This window comes from Acyrthosiphon pisum, chromosome A1 (genome assembly GCF_005508785.2).
Source record: "Acyrthosiphon pisum isolate AL4f chromosome A1, pea_aphid_22Mar2018_4r6ur, whole genome shotgun sequence".
In the NCBI taxonomy this organism is placed as follows: Eukaryota; Metazoa; Arthropoda; class Insecta; order Hemiptera; family Aphididae; genus Acyrthosiphon; species Acyrthosiphon pisum.
This window is the reverse complement of record NC_042494.1, coordinates 91,882,434-91,906,574: the sequence shown is the minus strand read 5'-3', so window position 1 is coordinate 91,906,574 and position 24,141 is coordinate 91,882,434. Positions and strand designations below refer to the sequence as shown.

At 33.3% G+C, this 24,141-nt stretch overlaps 2 protein-coding genes across 3 annotated transcripts; both read left to right on the top strand.

The window, feature by feature from the left end:
• Positions 1-1,299: 1,299 nt before the first annotated feature.
• Positions 1,300-6,645, top strand: LOC100570455. The gene is made up of 3 exons (XM_029486286.1): positions 1,300-2,068; positions 6,192-6,475; positions 6,535-6,645. The coding sequence occupies exons 1-3, from the start codon at positions 1,300-1,302 to the stop codon at positions 6,643-6,645; spliced, it is 1,164 nt and encodes a 387-aa protein (XP_029342146.1).
• On the top strand, positions 6,155-14,887 carry LOC107883663 (gustatory receptor for sugar taste 43a-like). 2 transcript variants are annotated; one of them, XM_029487773.1, is made up of 8 exons: positions 6,155-6,475; positions 6,535-6,603; positions 7,488-7,577; positions 8,278-9,931; positions 10,284-10,570; positions 10,670-10,738; positions 12,122-12,211; positions 14,729-14,887. In XM_029487773.1, exons 4-8 carry the CDS (start codon positions 9,244-9,246, stop codon positions 14,786-14,788), a joined length of 1,194 nt encoding a protein of 397 aa, XP_029343633.1. In that variant the 5' UTR covers positions 6,155-6,475; positions 6,535-6,603; positions 7,488-7,577; positions 8,278-9,243; the 3' UTR covers positions 14,789-14,887. The 2 variants fall into 2 exon arrangements, with proteins under 2 accessions (XP_029343633.1, XP_016659625.1); XM_016804136.2 differs by having other exon boundaries at positions 6,155-6,603.
• The last annotated feature ends 9,254 nt before the right edge of the window (positions 14,888-24,141 follow it).

Sequence of the window (24,141 nt, the reverse complement as noted above, 5' to 3'; positions counted from 1 at the left end):
GACTGTAATCTCAGGGGGGGGGGGGGCTGCAAACTTCAAAAACTACATTATTTGCGTAAATACCTAACGCGCATTTTTTAAAAAAAAAATATTGAAGTGAGTGTTAGTCTAGGTGTCAAATATTGCTTAATTATTATGGCATGAATGAAAGATAAAATAATAGATTTTATTAAAATAAATATTTATAGCAATAATACAACTTTAAATGGCATAATAAAGATTATGTTAAATAAGTGTTTAGTAGGTAGGTAGGACAGGTAGGTACACCAAACAGTTTTACAGTTTTGTATCTTATTGGAATTTGAATTACAGAAATAAACTAATATATTCTATTAAATTCGATAGGTATTTATAAATCAAACAGGGACAAAGTAATTAAAAAATATAAATTACTCTTAATATAGGTTTGCGAACTTTGAATTGTTCATAGTTATAACTTATAAGATTTATAATTATATAATATAGACTACAACTTACAAGATTTAAAAACAATAGTTGTAATGTTAAGATCAACGTAAAAATAAAGTACAAACGTCATTATATATCACCGATTGGGAACCACTATAAACTACCTATTACTTAATATTAGATAATAACGTATTACTAAATATTGGCTTCTATATTAAATTAGCCACAATTTTTCACAGATACTTTTTGCCCAGTAGGCGGCTTCCAGACCATATAGTATAGGTACCTATATATTTAATGACCTAACCTATCCATATAATAAACAGAATAGATGCGTAATGCTTATAGCCAAATATGACCTATAAACTAGTTCATTTAGTATAGACTCTATACTAAATCTCAGTGATGGTTTTGCGAGTGGAGGGGGGATCCAGAGGGGTTATAATCCCCATAGGTTCTGAGTAAATTAATATTTTTATGTTGAATAGATTGAGTAAGACATAGATAAACAGATGCATGTATACCTAAGTAAAAAAGTCTATATTTTTCGTTAACTATAAAGTGCAAGTTAATTAAAATTATTTTTATAAAAGATGAATAATAGGTAAATATAATATAGGTAATATTTGTTTTATTGTATGATAATATTCTCGATAATTTCATATTGGAACCCTTCCCCCCCTGCCACCAGAAACAATTCCAAAAACCAACACTGTTAATTATTGCACCGATCTACGACCTAGGTCCTAGGTATTTGCCATTTGGTATATATAGGAGTATAATCGAAGTTTGTTGTTGTCAGCAGCATCTCATTGAATACATTATATAGGTATTATTTTTTTATTACGGTGAATGCTGAACGAACGAACGAACAAACGAACAAACGGCGTCATGTACCATTTTTCAAAGGTCCTGCTGAAAGTGTGGCAATGCATGTTCATCGCACCGGTGACACTGCGGAGGAAATCAGCCGTCGACGGCAGCGTGCAGCCACAGTCGTACTACGCGTTCAGCGTCTGGTGGTACGCGTTCAACTTAGCCGTGTTGGTCGCGTGTGTGACCGGCGGGGTGTGGGCCGTAATGGAGGACGCGCGAGCGTCCGCGACGGGTCGGTCGTTGCGCATACAGAACACGTCCTCGGCCATCGTCACCGCGCTCCAGGTGACGCTCCAGTGCTTGGTGTGCGGGCTGGCGATCACGTGCTCCGCGGGCCGGCACGTCATGCTGCAGGACATCGAGCGACACCTGAACTACGCGGACGCCGTGCTCCGGGTGTCCACCAGCCAGCCGGTGGCGAGGTACACGCTGGCTCTGGTCACGTTCCACGCGGCTCTGTTCGCTGTCGACGGTTACTTGTGGAACACGCTCAGCCCGGCCACCTGGTTGTACGGTGTGTGTTACGTGTACATGTTCATCGACCTGGCCACCATGCTCATGTACGCGCAGATCGCTTGGAACATCGGGCGCCGGTTCGAGGATATCAACGCGGCGATCGAGTGCAAGCTCGCGGGCTTCCAGGCGGGCGCGGCGGCGACGTTCGACCACAGCCACCGTGGCCGTGGCTATCGACCTCCACAACAGGTGTGGACGTTCAGCGGTCAAACCACGGTCGTCGTGTCCAATAATCCGGTGGCCATGGCTGACCGCCAATACGGTACAAGTATAATAACAATATTTATGATGATTAGTAGGTACCTAACTATTTTGTAGAACATAACTATGCCTAAAGTGAGTATAATATTAGCCATTAGATACAAAAATAATTTTTTTTCTTTTATATGGCCATATAGTACCTACCTAATTGCCAAAATTGACAGATTTAATAATATTATAATATAGATAAGTCATAAGTATACTTACTTGGGGTAGGTATCTGTGTTTTGTTTAATTTAATAAAATAAATGAAATACAAGTTTTTCAAGAATTGTTAATTTATTTTTACTATGTTGAACTTGGTAGTTGGTACCTACTGAAATGAGGGTAACTCCCCCTTTGTATTTACATTGTACCAATAAACCTGCATGTGGAGCATGCTTGCATCCTCTAATGCCAATTATACTAAAGATTTATAGATATTTTAGAGACAAATTATACTTCAATAAAGGTATAGATCAAGTTTAAGTCCACTTAACAAAAAAGTTAGCCTTTGAGAGTACCTACATAGTGATCATAGGCGCAAATAGGGTTTGAGATTTGGCTGGTGGTGGCTGAAACCCTACTATAATAATATTGAAGAAACTAAAAACAATTTAGGAAATGTTTGGTGGGGGGGAGTTATTGCAATTTTTTTTGGGGTGAGCTTAGACTCTAAAGCCTCATCCCTCCCTATTTGCGTCTATGATAGTGATGCATACATATCGTAGCTAAATCAACTCTTTCTTCAACACCTCACTCCATTCCTATACTTTAATAGTTTTATGCAGCGCCGGCGGAAGGGCAGGGCAGAAGGGCCATCTGCCCTGGGCCCCGCCATTTTGGGGCCCCGCGCCTTGTATGGTATTTGATAATTTGTAAGCTCATAATTTTGTTTTTTAAGTTCATAATACAAGTCTCGGCTGGCCGTCTTCAGTTTCGGCTTGTGGCCTGTGGGTTTTTCATATAGGTAATAAAAAATAAAAATAAATTATAATGCTGACGTGCGACGGCGACGTCCAAAATAATCCGCTGAAACAATTTAGTTGGTTATGTGCACATCAATTCCATTAAACTGTGTATTTTTCTTATCCTGGTTATAATATAGTTTATGTTATTGGAGTATTAGAGACGAATACACTATTAGGCGGTATTGAGTATAGAAAATAGACGTACGATAACGAATCAAATTTATTCTCGATGCACGTCTGGTGCGATTATATACGCATTTATCAATTATCATTATTTCTTGGAAATCGCTCACTACTTTGCAACAAATATTATTTCTAAATAATTATTATCGTCGGTATCTGTGTTTCATTCCACGACTGGAATTCGCCACTACGCCACGTGTATCAATTTACAATATTACTATAATAGGTAAACTGTATACCAGTTACCAGCCGGGCACCAGCAACTGCATGTATTTACCTACATTGGTAAGTTTAAAATATTTATTTATTTTCTTTATTAAATACTAGCTGGACACGGCAATGCGTCGTTATTGATACGTTTGTGTGATTATGCGAGCAGTATATTACTGCGGTAGATCGCGGACCCCGCGTGCTGTGTTGAGCCGAGATAAATATAATTTTATCTAGATAAAGATAAAGTTGACTAAATTATTTATTTATTTAGATAAATTCAACACTGCTCGCGTGCACTTTTTTTTTGTAGTTTTATGTTTTAACTGTTTTAAGAAATAAATACATATTGAAGAGTGAACGCTTAATACATTGTTTAATTGAGTACACGAAAAAAAAATTATAGGTTAGTTATGTAAAGTTGAAAAAAATTTCATACAAGTAGGTACCTATAAGTAATAGAACTTGCAAAAAAAAATGTCTAGGGCCCATGAAAAAAATCTGCCCCGGGCCCCGCAATACCTCCCGCCGGCGCTGGTTTTATGCAATAATGACTAATAACGAGCAACAATGTTCTTTTATTTTTATTGTTTAACACAGTGGTTTTCAACCTTTTTGGGTCCACGGCTCCTTTTGATTTTGAAATCAAATATACGGCTATAGACAACAAAAACTATAAATTACCTATTACAATTTTTTTTTAATTTTCGAACGCGGCTCATTTGATAATAACCGACGACGCCCCTGGGAGCCGCGACGCACAGGTTGAAAACCACTGGTTTAACACTTGGCTATGGTATGTCTCAAAGTAGAATAAACCGTTCGGCGACCTGTTTCTGTCCAGCGGCGCGCATCTCCCTTGTATCGGCATAGGTATTACTGTATTAGTGACCAGTGGAAGAGGAAAAATGTGCGCAGAACGTTCTATTCTATTTTGAGACAGAGTATAGGTATATAAGTTTCTGAAATCGGCATCTTGTGCGTTGTCGACACGACAACACCTAGCACAGTCGCACAGATACCCAAGTATGATGTTTTATTTTTCGATATCGACATTTTTTAGATGAAACAGATTTAGCCACAATATATTTGAGCAAAAAATAATATCTAAGGTAATAATGTCTACCATAGATAATTAGAAACATATTTTAAAAGATATTAATTTTGATACCTATTATAATGTACAACTTGAAATTTACTGGTGTACAAAGTATTTCGCAGACGTTGTATGATAAAACAAATCCATATAGGAACTCGTTACCTATAGGTACCTACTTAATGTTCTACTTCTACCTATTCGTCGAGTCACAGCTGCCTTGCCCTTATAGGATTTATAGAAATTAGATAGCACTAAGATTTTTTAAAGATCCCGAGTGGTCACCCATCCGAGAGCTAGGAACACCGGCCGACACGTACACTCAGAGCATATTTTCCGCAGTCGAGTGTACGGACCGCATCACACAGCACCACAAATAACTTTTTAGTGTCTATATTAATAATATAAATTATGATAACCACACGAATATTGACAATGATATTATATTTATAATGTATGTAATATTTTATATTTGTTTATTATTACGTAAGCCAATTTATACATATTATACGTATGACATATGGCTTCCTCAATATATCGTCGGATTATATACCGCAGGTTATAGAAAGCGTGAAAGTTTATTTTAATATTTTCATAGGTTATCAACCTCTTCGGTGCATGACACGTGATTGACGTTTGTAATTTAACTGATAGGTTTTAATATATACCGATTGGTGTTGAAAATATATCGGTAGTTTAATGTATAGGTAGAGTCTGGCAGACGTATAACACTGTAACAGTAAGCGAGTGGGTATATTCGTACATAATATTATAACTAAAACAGCGCATTGAAAAAGCCAGGAAGGTTAACAGAGATAAACTACATTTTCCTTATTAAAAACCCGTATATTATATAAAGTCGATTTTTTGTGATGAATAATGTATAATATTGAATATCCATATCCAACTATAGTTAGCGTAAACATTGAAACTGAGGAATAGTGAAGACAAATTGATTGGACGATTGGAAGTATAAAAATAAAAACTGAGGATACGCTAGGCATATAAAGTAAAGGTAAAGTGATTGGGTGGTAGGATTGTAGGAAGTATAGGGGGGAAAATGTATGGCTAACTAAAATAAATTGTATACGTATGCTATTATAGTGTGATGTGTGATGTATATTCGACGTTGGTGATTAGTTGGGTGATCGTTAGAGTAGACATAGAGCAATAAAGGCTATTAGGCTATATAATAATTAATAATTAATATTTAATATTTATTACTTATTAGGTAGATATACATAAATACATAAATACATATTTCATAAAATAACGATAAAAAAACCAGACAATTTAATTTTGACTTTTAAATAAAAGATAAACACATTGGGTAAAATAATAATAAACATTTTATATTATAATTACTTAATCAATTTTCAAACATTTGTATTTGTTATGTGTCTCAGACTCCAAGGACATTCTCGTTATTAGTTTGATGATATCAATGGTATTTAATAATTAATGGTATCTATTATATAATTATGTTGATCCAAGTTTAGGTATAAACGAGTTAAAATAGGTACAAAAAACTAAATTCGTTATCTAATAAATGGCGTAAATTGTAAAATCAATACTTTATAATATTCGACAAGAATTTGTTATATTTTAAGTATTTTTAATCGTATAACTAGATTAGACGAATGAACATTACCACAATATATATTAAATATTTTATTTTTTGTTATTTATAGATATGAAAAATATTTCAATCGCCAAATTACAAGATCTTCACTGGAGTCTTTGTAATAGTATAAAAATAGTCAATGATAAATTTGGATGGCAATTATTTCTGCAGCTGTTTTGCAATTGCGTGCAACTAATTGTGACCCCGTATTTTATAATCATAAATTTATTTTACCCGGTGATTTATGGTTCTACAGATATTAAATTCATTCTGATCCAAGTTCTCTGGGTGCTGACCCACTTGAGTCATTTATTATTAATCGTATTACCCACTTCGTACGCTACTACAAAAGTTAATAATAAATACCTACTTAATTGATTGTAATTTATAGTGTGTTATGTATTACACAGGGTGAAAAAACTGCTGTGATCATATGTAAATATCTAACTATTGATATAGAACCAGGTGATATGAAACAGGTATTTATTAAGATGAATATTGATAGTACAAATTATAATTAATTGTGCTAATATTATAGTTGTAAAAAGTATTAATGGTTATGGTAGGTATTCTGTGTTAAAAGCTGAAAATATGAGTTCACTTCTCTTTTGTTCAAATTTATTTAATCCTATATAATAATATTATAAATGTGTGATTAATAATTTCGATAGTACCTACCTATACACTAGTCCGGATTAAGATAATTCTGGGCCCTGGGCCAAACAATTTTAGGGGCCCATAAACATTATAAAAATATTAGTACCTATAATAGCCTAAACCCACAAACAAATATAATTAACTTAAGAGATAAAAAAAAATTATACTTAAATAATTTTTAAATAAAAATCCCTGTAGTGTTCGTCCATCCGTTGGTTACCAGTACATAATATAGTTACGATTGTTGATAATTATAGGTACCGATTTACTTATTATCTGTGTTTACTGTAATATTGTTCATTGAACTAGAATGTATTGTATTAAAATACGTTTAGAAACCGGGAATTTAACACGCACTCACTCTTCTTTCCTAACTTTTTTGATATTATTAAATTATAGAAAACGTACTATAGCGCTAGGGGCCCACTATTGTTCGATATCTGTTGTGGGACCACATACATGCCCCCCCCCCCCTGGCCTCACTATAATCTGGGCCTGTTGGTACCTCATACAATTATTACAATAATTTTAACGTAATTTGTTTTAAATATTACGATAAATTTACAACATTGTAAATCTATATGTAAGTATGCAACAATAAATAAAAATTTTCAAATATTATCAGTTGGATGAACGTGCAGTTATTAGCCAAACATATAGTTATAGGTATAATTTATTATACATAGACTTGTTTTGTATTTTTTAGTTGGAGATATTCGTTCTTCAATTGCAAAAGTATGCAATCGATTTTTCAGCTTGCGGAATTGTAAATTTACATCGATCCACCATTACAACGGTAAAATTACCTATACATTTTCATGCCGTATTTAGGTTTATTTAATAAACAACTGTTTGTAGACTTATAATTGTCTAATTTTTATAGTGAAATGAATAATTTATATACATTAATTTTTATGGACATCCAATTTTTAGATTTTGATCCCTCTCAAAAAACTTCTAGTCGAAGATGTCACAGATTGTATACAGTGGGAGATTTTTTTTCATAGTAAACCAACAATTTTTATTTAGGCATTATATATAATATACAATTAATCTTACTTTTAACTATATTATATCTATATGGACAACACTCAATTTTCTTAATACAAATAATTTTAACTCTTAAAGGATATTGTTGAGTATCTTTTCGATATTTCTCATATTATTTTAACATTTACATTGTGTATATTATGTAAATGTAAAATGCCCTCGTTACAAACACTTTTTATTCTGTATCGTACCATATGTATTATTACTAAGACCAGTGCCGTACACACTGTGAGAGGAGAGCTTGGGTGGTAAAACCCCGCCCCCTTGTTATTTTTTTTACCATATTATGTACCTATATAGATTTATCAAAATTAATAAAATTAAAATAATATTTTGGTTTTTATATAAGTTTTTTTAATGTGACCCCTCCCATTGAATATCGAAAATATCTGTGTACCTACGCAACTAACTAAGACTATATTTGAATGTTATAATACAAATTTCAGATTATCGGAACCGCGCTTACGTATTTGGTGATCTTAATTCAATTCCAAAACTCCGACTAGAAAAATCAATAGCAATATAATATTATACGACGACACGAATGCACGATGTCAATTGTCAATTCACCACGATCGGATTTACACATAAGCATATTATTATAACCATGATATAAGCTATATAGCCATATAGGTACCTATATAACTGTATATTGTATAAGTGTAGTGTATACCTAAGTGTAATATAAAATTGCGTAAGTATAAGTATAAATTGTGTTTGCTGTATAGATTACATGGTGTCGCGTTCATATACCATATTATAATATATACCTATAAAAACAATTCATACTAATGTACTAATATGTATAGTAACGTTACACTATTATCGTGTCACTCGTATACTTATAATAAATTATTATGTTTCCCGTTTATGTTTCACGCATATTTTATTGTAGTCGATTGACAATAAAATAAATCATCGTAATACGAGCCAGTAATAGATATGTCTGACAGTACCCATATATACATCATATGTAGGTAGCCTAGTATGGAAATCGTGTAATATACCTTTGTTTTATAGAAATACAATAATAACGATGCCAAAATTTATAATACCTAACTTTATATAACTAACATTGACTAATAGACTACCAATGAGTAACTTCCGTATATCATTTAAGTAAAATACGTTCCATTTTTTTTCTTTGTGCTATACAAGTAATTTGAGGCCTTTCGCACGCTTCCACCAAGTTTCTCAATCTATGTCGGCTATTGCATTATCCGTATCCATTGACATATTTTTGAGCCATCTTTCCTCACCCTATCTAACTACCGCTGGTGAGGTCTTCCGCTTGGCAGGTTTTTAGTTGAGTTTCTGGTTAGGACCATTTCGTATTTAAGACTTCTACCATGTTCCTACCTAATACCTATATATATAGTTAAAATATTTACTCAAATCTAATAAAACGTTAGATGTTCCACGCGTCCAAAGCGCTGATCGCCCTGTGGCGGTTGACCGGGTTAGGGACGTTCTCGTTGACCGGTTGTCCGCCGCCGCCGTCGTCCCGTCTATCGGTCGTGTACGCAGTGACCGTTTATTCGGCGTACGCGTACCTGTGCTCGGTACTGACGTCCGAACGGCTGAGCGCGTACAAGCGGCACGAGAGCGGCACGTTTCAGATCCACGTGATCCGGGACACGAACATGGGTCTGCTGTTCGTCGCATCCACGGCGGTTTACTGGAGCGCGGCCGCGTACCGCCGACAACACGTCCGCGTGTACGCAGAACATGCGGCCGTGGTGCACCAGCTGTTCGGCTCCGCGGTTCCGGCCGGCCGCCGTGTCGTGGACGCGTGCTATTGGGTGCTGTACGCGCTGCTGGCCGCCGCCCTGTCGCTGGACGTGCGCCGGTACACGGGCCCTAGGCCCTGGACGTTCGGGGCCGTCTACGTTTGGGGCCATTACGCTCTGCTCACCGGCAACATGCAGTTCGCCATCACCGTTTTCGGACTGTGGCAGTGTTACCGCGAGCTCAACTGTCGGATGCGGGCCGGAAGCGCGGGCCGTCGCCGCGATTTCGGCTTGCACGAGTATGGAACCGCTGACACCACCAAAATCCCGTCTTCGGACGTCCCGCCGCAGAACATGATGTTCATCAGCGGTAAGAACCCGACCGCATGACATCAAAATATGATCCGTGATGTGTTTCTAAAAAAAAATTCTAGGCCATATGCCCTTTTTGCACGTAGCTATATAGGCGACAATAGTATAGTAAAGTCTTAAACGGCTAAACCCTATGATAAAGACGTGTTAGAACAATGTTTAATCGCTTTGCTCGCCATGTATGTTATCTTTTAAATATTAATAACCACAGAATGAACAAACTTTGAAAAAAAAAACATACATATTGTCAAAACTATATTATAAACAAATAAATTATTTACAGAAATCACTGTTGTGAATATTAACCAATGCAAACATTTTTTTATGTGTTTTATTGGATATACCCTCAGTATTGGAAAAAGTAAACTTGCTTGCAATGCTGAAATATTGGTCGGATGTGCATTGGTCAATCACACAAATTGTATCCAGGGTCAACAACTTATTTAAATTCCGATTATTCGTTTTCTTCGTTTGTGGATTACTACATTTGATGTTAACACCATATATGTTATCATTGACTATACTCAACGAGGATATTGATATATTGCGTTACATATTAGAATGCACTTTATGGTTCATTATTCATATTCTTCGAGTGGTTTTGATGATCTACCCGTGTGCTCTACTAGGAGAAGAGGTAAATACATTAATATAAAAATACTTCTCATTTTAACGTTAAAAATTATTTCTGACAAGAGACAATATAGTAAGCAATGATTTTTTTTTTTATGTGAAGGCTGCTAAAACACAAATATTGCTTGGAAGCTATCTCGATACTAAAATCGATTTATTTGATATAAAAAAGGTAAGAATTATGTAAAAATTGTGTAGATTACATTATTATATTATTTTATATTATAGATTAATTATATTTAAAAAGATTGAAGGAAATAATATGATCTACACGACTACACGTACCTAGCTATAATAAATTCTATTAAAAATAATTATTTTTATAATATGTATATAGCATATCGTATATAATTATATAAATATTATAATATAATAAAGTTTTATTACAAAATCTAAATATTAAAACCTTTAAAATAGTTATTTTATGTATCACATAATAATTTATTATACATATTACATACTAATGTTATAATATTATGTTAAAATAAATGAAAAATGACGGTATGATAGTATTATCAAGCCATACCCCATAATGTAACTAATACATACTTTTCTTTGGTCGACTAGCCGTTGTTTAAGTTCGAGTTAAGTTCTATCGTAATATATTAATGTTTTTTCGATAAAGAAATAGTTTGTACGTGTATAGTGTTAGTGTATAGGTACCTATATAGTATCTTACTGTTGTATAGAAACTTACTAGGTACTACTAATTATTACTTTCATCATAATATAAATTTATAAATCTATAAATATATGTTTTTTAAATTTAAATTGATTTGATACATTTCAAGAAATTTTAAGGATGTACAATTTGTTTTCAAATAATTGACAATAATCTTATTAGTAAAATATTTTACTGATAAACTAGGTCTGATGATTGCTCTAGGATAAAAAAAATAATAGTTATAGGTTAATAAATTTAGCATGAAAAAGGACGATGCATGCTGGTTAATATATAGAATATAGATTAAGGATAGATAAGTATATTTAGAGGTTTTGTCTTTGACCTAGTGAGCGATTATATCATTTTCATTTTTGTTTATTTGTACATAGTTCAGTCCACAGAATTTAATATTGGTACAATAAATATTTACTACCTATGTGGTATTTAAAAATTTCTATTTGAAGATTAACATTATAATAATATGTTAAACAATATAAAAATAACTGTCGTGTAGAAACTAGAAATATAGGTACTTAATACAATTTTTAACGACCTATTCACAAATTACTATAAGAAAATCAATAAATATACCTACTATAAGCTATAAAGTAAAAGATTATTTTAGATAATAATGTACTTATAATATATTTGATACCTATTTTGTATACATATGTCATATTACTCATATTATGACATAAACCTAATTTAAATTAAACATAATATTATTACGAAAATTACGTGCGGGTACCTACATTTTATTGAAATTAAAATATTATTTATACGCAATACGTTTAATTATTTAATTATTTTACTATGTAACAAGTTTGTAGAAATTGTTTAGGTAATTTTAAATATTTTTATATTTTAATACAGAAATATACTTTTTTGCAGATAGAAACTTACGCTCAACAGTTAGCCGCCAACACACCAGAATTCAGTATTTACAGTATGTTTATTATAGATAAACAATTAGTTATTACAGTGAGTATATACGAAAATGTGTTAATTATAACGTTCATATAGCCATATTGGCAATCTACACACATATCAGTATCTTACAACTCATAAGAAGCCCCAAAAAAATTTCTAAAATGTGGGGCCTGGCTGCCCGGATCCTATTGGATCTCTGGGTTCCATAATAAATATGTGTCTGAATATAATGTATAATAATTTATATCGTTTATAATTATAAAGTAAAAATGAATTCTTCTTAACCATCTAATTTCAAATAAACGTGTACGGTGTACCTATTTAAATATTTAGATTGGTAAACGAAAACAATTCATAAATGTCAAAACCATTAGTCACGTTCAAATTCCAAAATACTAAATAGTAAATAGTCAATGTGATTGTGTTCGTTGGTGATTAAAGTATCAAACAAGTCACAAGATAAGGAAGTATAGATTACAACCACCGTGGACTAACATAATTCATTGTTTATCTACAACTATCAACTGAGTTAACAATATTTTATTTTAATTTATATTGTATAATTAATAGGATGTGTACCTGTATAGATACCCATGTATGTATGTTGAGGATGGGTCTATATTTTTGTATGATTATTGTACACTGAAAACGAGTAAATTCCTGCTGGCTGCTAGTGGCACAAACGGCATTTTTTCGGGAGAGGGGGGTCAAGATAATAATATTATTACATATATTTGTAAAATTCGTGAATATTATCCAAGACCTCGGAGAAAATTCCCTTTCCACTCCCTTCCTCATTCACACTGCGTGCGCCACTGATGGCTGCTACCATATTATTAGATATATTATTAATGAGCATATTATTATTATCTACATTGTAGATAAATATTTTCGCCAACAGGAAATAAATATAATATCCCGGGACGCAATTTACGTAGTATCTATACTCGATATATAGTATATATTATATTGTGACCTTTTTTGGGGGGGCCTAATTTAGTATTTACCGAATATAGTTGAGGATTTATTGATTCCGCTCAAACTACCTAATAAAAGTTATAAAAGTTTTATATTGATTCCATTGGCTTCTGTTTATATTACCTATCTACATATTTGTTCCACTGGATACTATTAATAATTTAGTTCCTATTGATTCCACAGTCTTACATTTTTAAAATATACAACAAAACTTAAAAAGTATAATGATACAAAATAATAAAAATTAATATTTTTTTTAGAAAATGTAATTCACTGAATACCGGTGAATAGAAGTTCCTAAAAGAGTCCTATCTCTACTTTTATATATTAAAATATAGTCAAACCATTCAAAGATCAGTTAAATGAACTAATGTCTTGAAAAAATGTAATATAGATTGTAGAAAACAAAAATATTTTAAATATTATGTGGGGGTTATTAAATGTAATTTACTTTGTTTTTTGTAGGTATAATCAAACATTTTGTCATTCATAAAATTTCTATTTCTGTGTATTTTTTTACTGAATTTCTTATTGTATTACTATTTCTGAATTTATAATTCGTATTGTAATACATGTGTTATGTGTATTTATTTGAAATGGCTTTTTTTTTGAAATATTAAATATTAATATACCTACAGGTTGATATTTTTTTATCATGAATGATGATTTACTCATTAATATTTCAAAAATCATTAACGTTTTTTAATATATTTTCTTACATATAGTTAAATTTACCTATAAGTAATAAAATAATAAAAATGTACTCTAAAAATTTAATTTTTTCTATTTCTTATAGTTACCTATAATATTTTAAGTTTTTATTTTATTTATTTTTTTGTATGAACATCAGTATCAAGCGGAAACAATAGCTAGCGGAATCGATGTGTAGATATTTTAAACTGCAACTGCAGCAGCCTATACTTAATCGGTGGAATCAATATACGCCCGTGTGTGTTGTCTCAGTCGTCAACACACCAAATTTGAGTTTTGCAGAACCAATTTTGTATTGTTGGCTTTAATATTTAGAATGAATTGACCTTTTTTTCCCCGTGGTATCGAAGACCGGTGGAGAAACTGCTGTTAGCACTATTTCCCCTCTGTGATGGAAAAATAGATGTAAGTGAGACGTCCTTACTCCTCTTAACATGTCTTTAAATGAACAATTAATACACTATACCATAATAAATAAATTAAAAAAACACGTAGGTATAATAGAATATATGGACATATCCTCGCGAGTAGGTATGCTCCTGCGCGTACAAGATGGAATTATTTGTTTTGTTTTAATAGGTACCATACAGGTACCTACTGGAAATTGATGTTTTATAATAACATATTAAAAAAATGTTATATGCAAACATTAAATAAGCGATGTAAAATATAAATGTATTAGTATTAGGTACCTATCTTAGTTAGTGGTTTTTATTTTATGAACTTAGAATAGGATATTGTAGTTAAATACTAAAATGTATTAATTAAATGTCAAAATATGTATAGGTACATTACAGTTTAAGCTATGTTTGATTGGCTAAAAATTATTAAGATATTAATGAGATATATATATATATAACCTGATGTATTCATTGTTAGTTAACAGGAGCAGTTACAACATATTTGGTAATAATTCTACAACTACAAGGTCAATCATAATGGGATCTTTAGAATTCCAATAAAAATATGTACCTACCTACCTTTATATTTATGACGTACCTATTCTGCATATTGTATATTATTGTACTTGCCATGTACTCATCGTATTAATTATTAGTTATTACTTATTATATATTAGTAAATTTTAAATGTAATACCTAATAGTTATTACATTATTAGAAATTGAATATTGAATTGTTTGGAAAAATTTTAAAAGCACGAAAAATATTAGTTATCTAATAAAGTACCTACTTCTTTTATAATGTGATATAATGAATTATTTATCTATATAACTAGAACGGCATAGTCCAATGTTTTATTGGGCATGGATCAGTTGTGCCTAAACAAAATTTGTATTTTAGGGTCTGTACCTATACCAATTGCACTGCTTATATTTTAGGTATGTTTATGTATATTAAGTGTATTATAAATATACTAACTGTTATTGACGTTCATAAATTTATTCCCACTTCTGTTCTCACTGTTTGTAAAAAAAACATTTTAAGATGTTCTAAAACACTGTCAACTATCTTTGTTTGCTGACTTTATGAAATTAACTGTTTTTGACTACCTATCGGAAATTTAAACATAAGACAGCTTTACTACAATATTATGTTCTTGTTCAATAGGTCTATTGTTAAATAATGATAAGTTTAAGGTAATGTCCATCTCTTGGGTACAATAATTTGTGATTTATAAGTACAACAATACCTATGTCTGGTTCTAAAATGTATTGAGTGTTATGGTAGGTATTTTAACTGTCTTTATAAAGTCTTTATAACTATAGTTTTAAATTTAATTATAAGTGCTACTAATTCTGGATATCATTTTGAAATGGTAAGTATAGTATTACAATATAGAGGTTCTATTGGTTCCATTGAAATATTGCCATTTAATATTCAAATTAATGTTACGAATGTTACGAATATTGTTTGTAATTTGCCAATTTTAAGTACTTAAAAAAGTAAAACGTGAAAATATTATTCCAAAGGACTATATATCGCTTTATATAATTAAAATAAGATAAATACGTATGAGTTAAAACTAATATAAACTAATGTTTGTAATTCGATATATTTTATCTCTCAATATTCTCAGATAAATTCAAAAATATATGCTGTCATTCAAAAAACCTAAAAATTATTATAACGATAAAATAAAATATAGATATTGTTGTTGTTTAATAGGTATACAATGCGCTTAAATGTTCAAAATTATATTTATGATTTTGAAATATTTCAAAAATGAAGGTACTTATTTTTCTTGAAAAGTATATAGGTAAGTATATAGCAAGTAAATAAAATTATTTGTTATTAACTGGATTGACACGCCTCACCCTGCACTCGGCATTCTTAGAATACTGGAATTAATTCTGGAAATCAGATATCTTGATAAAGTAAATAATAATAATAAACATTGCGACAACGCGCGACGCTGGCAGTGTCGCCAGTCTCCTGCATAGTGCATACTGCTCAGAAATCTTATAGATTTCATCCAATTTTTATAGTTTATTTCATGAAACATTACCTCCCCCCCGACCCACTCCATGGGAGCACGCCAATGAACGGGGCGATAGTGTTGTAATGCCTAGGGGCGGAAAAATGGTAAGTCCGCCCCTGTATATAACCATACTCCATACATCATAAAATGTATATACTCTTTTTGAGCTATAATCTATAATCATACATTTTTTTTAAAACTATTTAAATTATTATGATACAAATGTCATCATACATTTTTATACCTAATAGAAGTTCAAAAATATTAAAGATACATGAGTTCGATTTTCATATAAAGTTTAAATTTTTATAAAAGCATAAAAGTCCGAAAAATTATTAATCATTATAATATGGTTAAAAATGTATAAAATTTTCAATTTATAGGTATAAGGATTGAACATTTAAAACAAAGTTTCTCAAAAGTATAGTTCATGCTGTAACCAAAAAATACATGAACACAGTTCTATTGAACTGATATTTTAAGTTCAAATTTAGACAAAATTTGATATTTAAACAAATAATAACAATTTTAGTTATTTTGTTATAATTTAAAATTATTATTCGTGGGAACTTGAAAGTATATTAATTAGATTTTATACACAGTACATACAAATACATTTTAAAATGCAATGTTTTCGGCCAAAGTTAATTTAACCTACTGTATTAGTGTATTACTAATAGTAAAATAAATTTCTTTAATAGCAACATTATCATAAAAATGTGTAGTCACTTAGTAATGTAGGATGACACACCGTTTTTGCTTTGAATCGTTTTTCTTATGACGTACCTAACGATTTATCTTTGAATTAAAATTTAACACATCCATTAGTATGATTTAGGTCATACGCTCTTGAATAATATAGAATATTATTCCATAATCTTAAATACTAGCACTACCTTGAATCTTGATTAATCGGAAAAGTAATTTACTAAAATAGTATTTAAATATTATGTATTGATTATTGAAAAATATTATTATTACAAAAAAAAGTATAGGCCCTATTTGTAAAAAAAATGTAAAATTTGTACATATTATTATATACCTCTATTCACATCTCATCAGGGTACACCGGTTAACTATTAATACATTCATGAGATCAAATATCTTAACAGGTACATTATTTTATTGAAATTTTATACGTAACAAAAACATTGTTTTTAACTTTTCGTGGGCCCTCAGAAGAGTGCGTTCAGTCGGGCCCATTATTATGTTGTAAAAATATAAATACACAGCTATTAATATAAAGAGGTTTAACACAAAATGGTCTTATTATGGAATTAATCATAGTATATAAACAAAAAAAATTTATTTTTGGTTAGCCGAAAGATAAGAGGTTTGACGCAAAATGGTCTGAAAATTTATCAAAATTGAACATGAAAAATATGATATTAATTAATGATAATATAAAAAAAAAAACATCAGACAAGATACGAAAGCAGGGGGATTGATTCGTGATGGCGATGTGCGTGCAAATGCAAAGGCCACTGGTCACCTCCAAACGTTCTCGCGGACGAGTGTGATCGCTGGCGCGTTTGCTCAAGGGTGACGACCATCGTGACGGAGGGCTGGACCCGACCGCGACGGCCGCGGGAGCGACATTGGACGACGATGTTGTGCGCGTTGACGTTGCGCAGGTGCTAAAGACGACTGTTGTGACGGCGATGACGGAGAAATCAAAGCACTGAGCGAGCGAAAACAGCTATTTGATGCTGTGGAATCACCGGTGACCAGAAGCGCGACTAGGCCGGCGGAATTACCACTAGACGAAAAGGGGAAGGAATCGGCGGACCACAGCGCAACGCACCGCGATCCTGATAACCTCCGTGATTTTCGTCCTGGCTTTCCGACTCGGCCGGCGGGACCACCACTAGCCGAAAAGGGGAGAGAATCGTCGGAGCACGCCGCAATGCACCATGGTCCTGATCCTCTCCGTGGTTTTCGTCCTGGGGTCCCGTCGGCACCATGTCTGTAGTATCAATAGCCCCGCCGCCGTGGAGTCGCGAAACGCCGAACCCTGAAACTTGATCAGTTTCTGTGGGTCGGACGATGAAGCGACGTCCGCATTCCAATAGCTTACCTTAGCTCTATCGCTCACCCGTCGTGATCTGAGGTCTTCGCCACCGCCGTCACGAGTCGCCTTCGTGCACGCTGCAGCCGTCGTCCAAGTACCGTAGGGGCGGTATCGTTGCCCACGCCGGTACAGCTAGCCGTCGTATGTCGTCATCGTCGTCGTCCGTCCGTCGCTCCTCGCACGACCGACGTCCGCGATACCATCGACCACGAATTCGTCTCTCCGCGGGTGGCCGGAGAACGTACAGGGTGACTTACCACCGTACACCGTAAAGTGCTCTGTCACGTACCAAACCCCCATGTCGCCGCCGTCTTGTCTGGTGTTCCTAGGCCCGAGGAGGAGGGAGGGGTGGATTGCGGCTTCACTCTCTTCGGAAGCATCCGCACAGCACCAGACGTGTGATCCGCAAAAAAAACTCGAAAAAACGGAAGCCTTATATAGATTCGTCATGTCTGTCCGTCCGGGTGTCACAGCCACTTTTCTCCGAAACTATAAGAACTATACTGTTCAAACTTGGTAAGTAGATGTATTCTGTAAACCGCATTAAGATTTTCACACACAAAAATAGATAAAAAAAAATAAATTTTGGGGGTTTCCTATACTTGGAACTGAAACTGAAACTTTTTTTTCATCCAACCCATACGTGTGGGGTATCTATGGATAGGTCTTCAAAAATGATATTGAGGTTTCTAATATCATTTTTTCTAAACTGAATTGTTTGCACGAGAGACACTTCCAAAGTGGTAAAATATGTGCCCCCCCCCCCATAACTTCTAAAATAAGAGTATGATAAAACTAAAAGAAATATATGATGTACATTACCGTGCAAACTTCCACCGAAAATTGGTTTGAACGAGATCTAGTAAGTAGTTTTTTTTTAATAAATCTGAAATGCTATTACAGAAAAAAAGTAATTCCGAACCTTCAGCGGCTGTTGTAAATAATGATGTTATTTATTATTATTAATCGCAACTCAAACGCGCGCGGCGTACATTTTCGAGATACTTTTGCCATGAAAGTTAGGTAAGGTTAGGTTATAATACAATTTCTAGGGCTTAAATATTTTCAGAACCAGTCTGCAGTTAGGTTTAGGTACGCTTGTTAGAAAACAACAAAAATATATGAGAGATTAGTGCAGAATATGAGGTAACATTTTCTACATATTAGTTATTGTGCAATTGAAGTAAAATTAGCTGCAGTGCAGGGCAGGTATAGCATACAAACTATAATCGATAGAAATATGAAAGTTGTGTAGGGTGTTTTTGGTGAAATTTTGAGTTGTCATTAAATAAACTGCCAATGATTTCTGAACTTATAAGAACACTTTTTTTTCTTAATAGCATTAACATTGTAGACTGTAGTTAATAGTTATACAATGAGTACATACCTAGATTAATCAGTATTGAATATTGATGTATTAATAGGTATACCTTTTATAATAGATAAAATATATAGATATTAGGTATATAACAATAAATAATGAATAATGTATCACTTTATTTATAAATTATTATTTACAAGCTTTTTTCCTAGCTAAAATAATAATAATAATCATCGATTTTTTTTTAGGTGATTTATGCAGTGTTGTATAGGTAGTCTATAACGAAACAAGTAATGGACAAATCAGAGGCCCCTAAATAAATTCTAACTATCGAGGCCCGGGGGCCATGCCCCCCCCTCCTTAATCCGGGCTTAACAAAAAGGTACATATAATACACCTTAATACAATAATACTTAGTATATACAACGACATGCACTACTTCCAGATATTACAGTGGATTCCGTTTAATGTGGGCATGTTGGGACCAGCCCTGTTTGCTCACATTTAGCGGTTGCCCATAAAAACCGAAATTAATTTTAATAAAAAAGGTATTATTTGTATTAAGCATCGAGGTTTTAAGCTTTTCCCTACTACTAGCACCTTTCTTTTATCACTTTCGGTCATATTGACATGATGATAAAACTGTAATCCTCTCCATTGCTTCTTCTTAGAGCAGTTTCACCACCGTTGATTTCGGAACGCATAATTTTTCAGCGATTTTAAATTTTAAAGTGCCTGGAGGTAGTGATTTCACTTAGTACAAAATCGCGATTTTTTTCTTGAGGGAGAGATTATTTCAAGACATATTGTCATTTTGAAATTCAAGTTAAACTGAAATGCGGGTATTGACCCGTTATAGAACCCGTGCCATCTATCGCTTTATTTTTATCGTATCTAATAACATTTACACACATCAAAATTCCATTAAGGTTTAAATGGTAATGATTTTTATTAGGTACTTTCGATAATATATTATACAATCACGTAGATACGACAAAAATACAAAATCCGATTTAATTAGTAGTTTTTAAATACATATCATGTGTATATTCTAACACTATGATAAAATAAAATTGCCCACATAGACCGAATCGAGTGCCCGTATTACGCGGTTTTATTTAACATTGTTAATATACATTTGTATTAGGACCAGACATGTTTGCCCACAAAAAGCGGATGCCCATATTAACCGGTGGCCATATTAAGCGGAATCCACTGTATACCGTTATACGTGAATGGTGTACAGAAGATAAGTACATAATATTTATCTTATTCGATAAATCAGTAGATATTATAATTCATAAGTATATAGGTATAGGTATCTATATATTAGACATGTTTAAAATATGTATATTTAATATTATTTATGTATACTAATTTTCCACGGCACACTCTGGTCTCTGAAACAATTGTAGCAATTATATAATACTTAATACTGTGTTTATAAATGCAGTGGCGTAGCCAAGATTATAAAATGGGGGGAGGGGGGGGGGGTGTTTTAAGTATAGATTAAAACCAAGTTTTTACAGTTTTCAAATATAAATAAATTTAGGGTTCAGGACTTGACTTGTTGCACTAAAAATTATCGAAATATGCAGTCGAAATTCTCAAAATATGCTTAAATATATTATGTGCTATATAGCAACATTTTTAAATTATTTTTAAAAAATCATAAAACATATTGCTAATATTGAAATAGATGTCAATTATAGTTTAAACACAGTTTTGTCACAAAGAGACTTATGAAATCTTACATATGCGAACATAGGGCCAACTGTAGCCAAGCTCTATCAACAACTTTAACAGTCCTCCGCCCCTCCCAAACATTTACTTAATTTTTTTAAGCTTATTCAATTTTATAATAGTATCTATGGTATTAGGCTTCGGCCTCCCCAAATCTCAGCCAGTAGCCACCTAAATATATTTATATAGGCAGTAATATATTTGTATTTCTATATTCGTGTAATAATATGGTGTTGCCACGTATGTTCTATAGGTACCTACATACCTACCTATCTAATCCTCAAAGGAATAACACGTATGCGATATTGTATGAGGAAAAAAATATATTATTGACTATAGTATAAGAACATTTTTTGTGGTACATAGAATATACCTATTATTATTTATTAGAATACAATAATATAAGCAGTTACCTTGATCGAAGTTATAGACCAAAAGATATTATTATATGTACAGTTGTACTAATAATTTATTCGTTACACGAACGTGTAATATCGTGTCGGCCGTATGGATATATCGCAATTTGCAGTGCATATTATAATAATTGTATATCTATCGTGATAGACGGTTCTTATGCATTTATTGTGCGTCACGTACATAATAATATGCGGTTTTTGCAGCTCACGCGCATCGATTCAAGCGGTGTGTGCAACGAGCGCATTGCGATTTCGAAATCACCGAGACGGTTCATGCCATTCATTTCGACGGACAAACGCACTACCTACCTATATTATGCACTCGGTATGTGAGCCACAAGACCATACTACGGCATAATAGCTAATGGCAGTATAATGACAACACTTTAGATGGCGGGCTACAGCATAGAATACAATATGAAACATTAAATGGCTACTTATAGTGTTTACCTATATGGCTATATATGGCTACCTATCTCTTTATCTTTGATACGATGAAAGTCTGCCTATGAATATGAGCGAGTTTACATTGTTTCCTTGTTCATAATTTGTTGTATTAACTTATGAAACAAGTAAATAGAGAAATTGTGTTGTTTAAAAAAATATTATGGGTTTTTTATTTATGAAAATTAAATATTTCAATGTTTATTTAATAATTAAAAATATTAAACAAATAATAAGACTTATAGTACGTAAAATATTTTAAAAAAAAACAAAAGCGGGTAAAGTGTATAGTGTATACGGTCATTCGTTTTTGTATCACAAAAAAATAAGTAAATCGCTACTTGAGATATCGAGTGAATATCCAATGATGTTATAAATATTTGAACTTCAAACGATCATAAAAATTTAATTTGACTTTCTTGTAGACATTTTTTTTTTTTTTTTTTGAAAAAGGTAGACAAAAATAAGGAATCTTGTATTACATGTTAAAATCTTAGATTTAAAAAGAAAATTTTTTAGGAATTTCTTACTCAAAATAATTGTAATGGCATTATTGATTTGGGAAATTAAGAGAGGAGAGATAGACCACGTCATACTGAAGTCTGAAATAGCAGTATTTTAAATAAATATTTAACTGGTTAAAATACCTGTATTTTTGATTTCGGTTCTAAATTACGGTGAAATTCCCATTTCTATTTCTATTGTCTCCCAACTAGGTACTTAGTTTTATTCTTAGTAGTTATATTTATTATTTTTTAATGTTTACTGTCAATGATTTCATAAATTATTGATTTTAATATTTTAAATATAAAATACATTCATTGCTCCACTCGGAATCTAAAAAATGTATTGAGTGATGAGGGGAATGCCCCCCTCACACTAGTGAATTTCACACACAAGCAACACGAATGAATAAAAAAAAATCGGGGCGTCCTTGGCACTAAAATCGTATATCGTATATGAATTCTTAGATATGATTTATGACTCGAGGGGCGCTGAGTTCGGCTAAAAAAGGCGGTTAAATTTCAACCCCCTCGCTTAATCAATAATCGTTCCATAACCACGATTCCCGCCAAAACGTTTCATTTCTCTATCGACTACAAGTGACCTCAAAAATAACAAAAGAACGTGTTTTTCCTTAAAAACATACAACACGGAGCGTTAAATTAGTATCGTATTTATCATATTTTTATTTCGTACAAATACATTTGATCAGCGGTCAGCGCCATGAATTTCTACCATATTATGTTTTCGGGACATTTCTAAATTTAATAATACATAAGTATTACGTATGCGTTATTCGGCTGTCGTAATTATGTTTTGTAGTGTTATTGTTAGCACGAAATGGTATTTGTTATTATTAAATTGTCCGGCGTATTGTGAAAAAAATTCGTTTTTTTTAGCGGCGGTGGCCTCAGCAGCAGCTGTAGTGGTCGTTGGCGTCGCGGCGGCGGTGGGGGCAGTGCGGCCATTCCACGCCGGACGGTTGTCGTCCTGTGCGCGTCGCGTACAACAAACTTTGGCAGCGGCGGTGGCGTGCGGGCGTTCGGTGCACATACAACTACTGGCACGGTGTAGTGTGCGCGCGCAGCCTACCGCGGCGGTGCCAACCACCGGGAGTTTCTATTCCATGGACCACGGGGCCCCCAAGCGCGACAGACCCATACGGCGGCGCCTTCCGAGGGTAATATTCTGCCTCTGCGTGAGTGCGAGAAACTCGTCGGGCGAAGTGGCTCCACCCACCCATTACCGACGCCGATACGATCACGGGAAACGCGGCGTGGCGGGACAGCGTTTCGTTTTACGTTCCATGGGAGAGGCCTCGGCCGGCGTCACCGCCGCTATCTGGGCGGTGCGC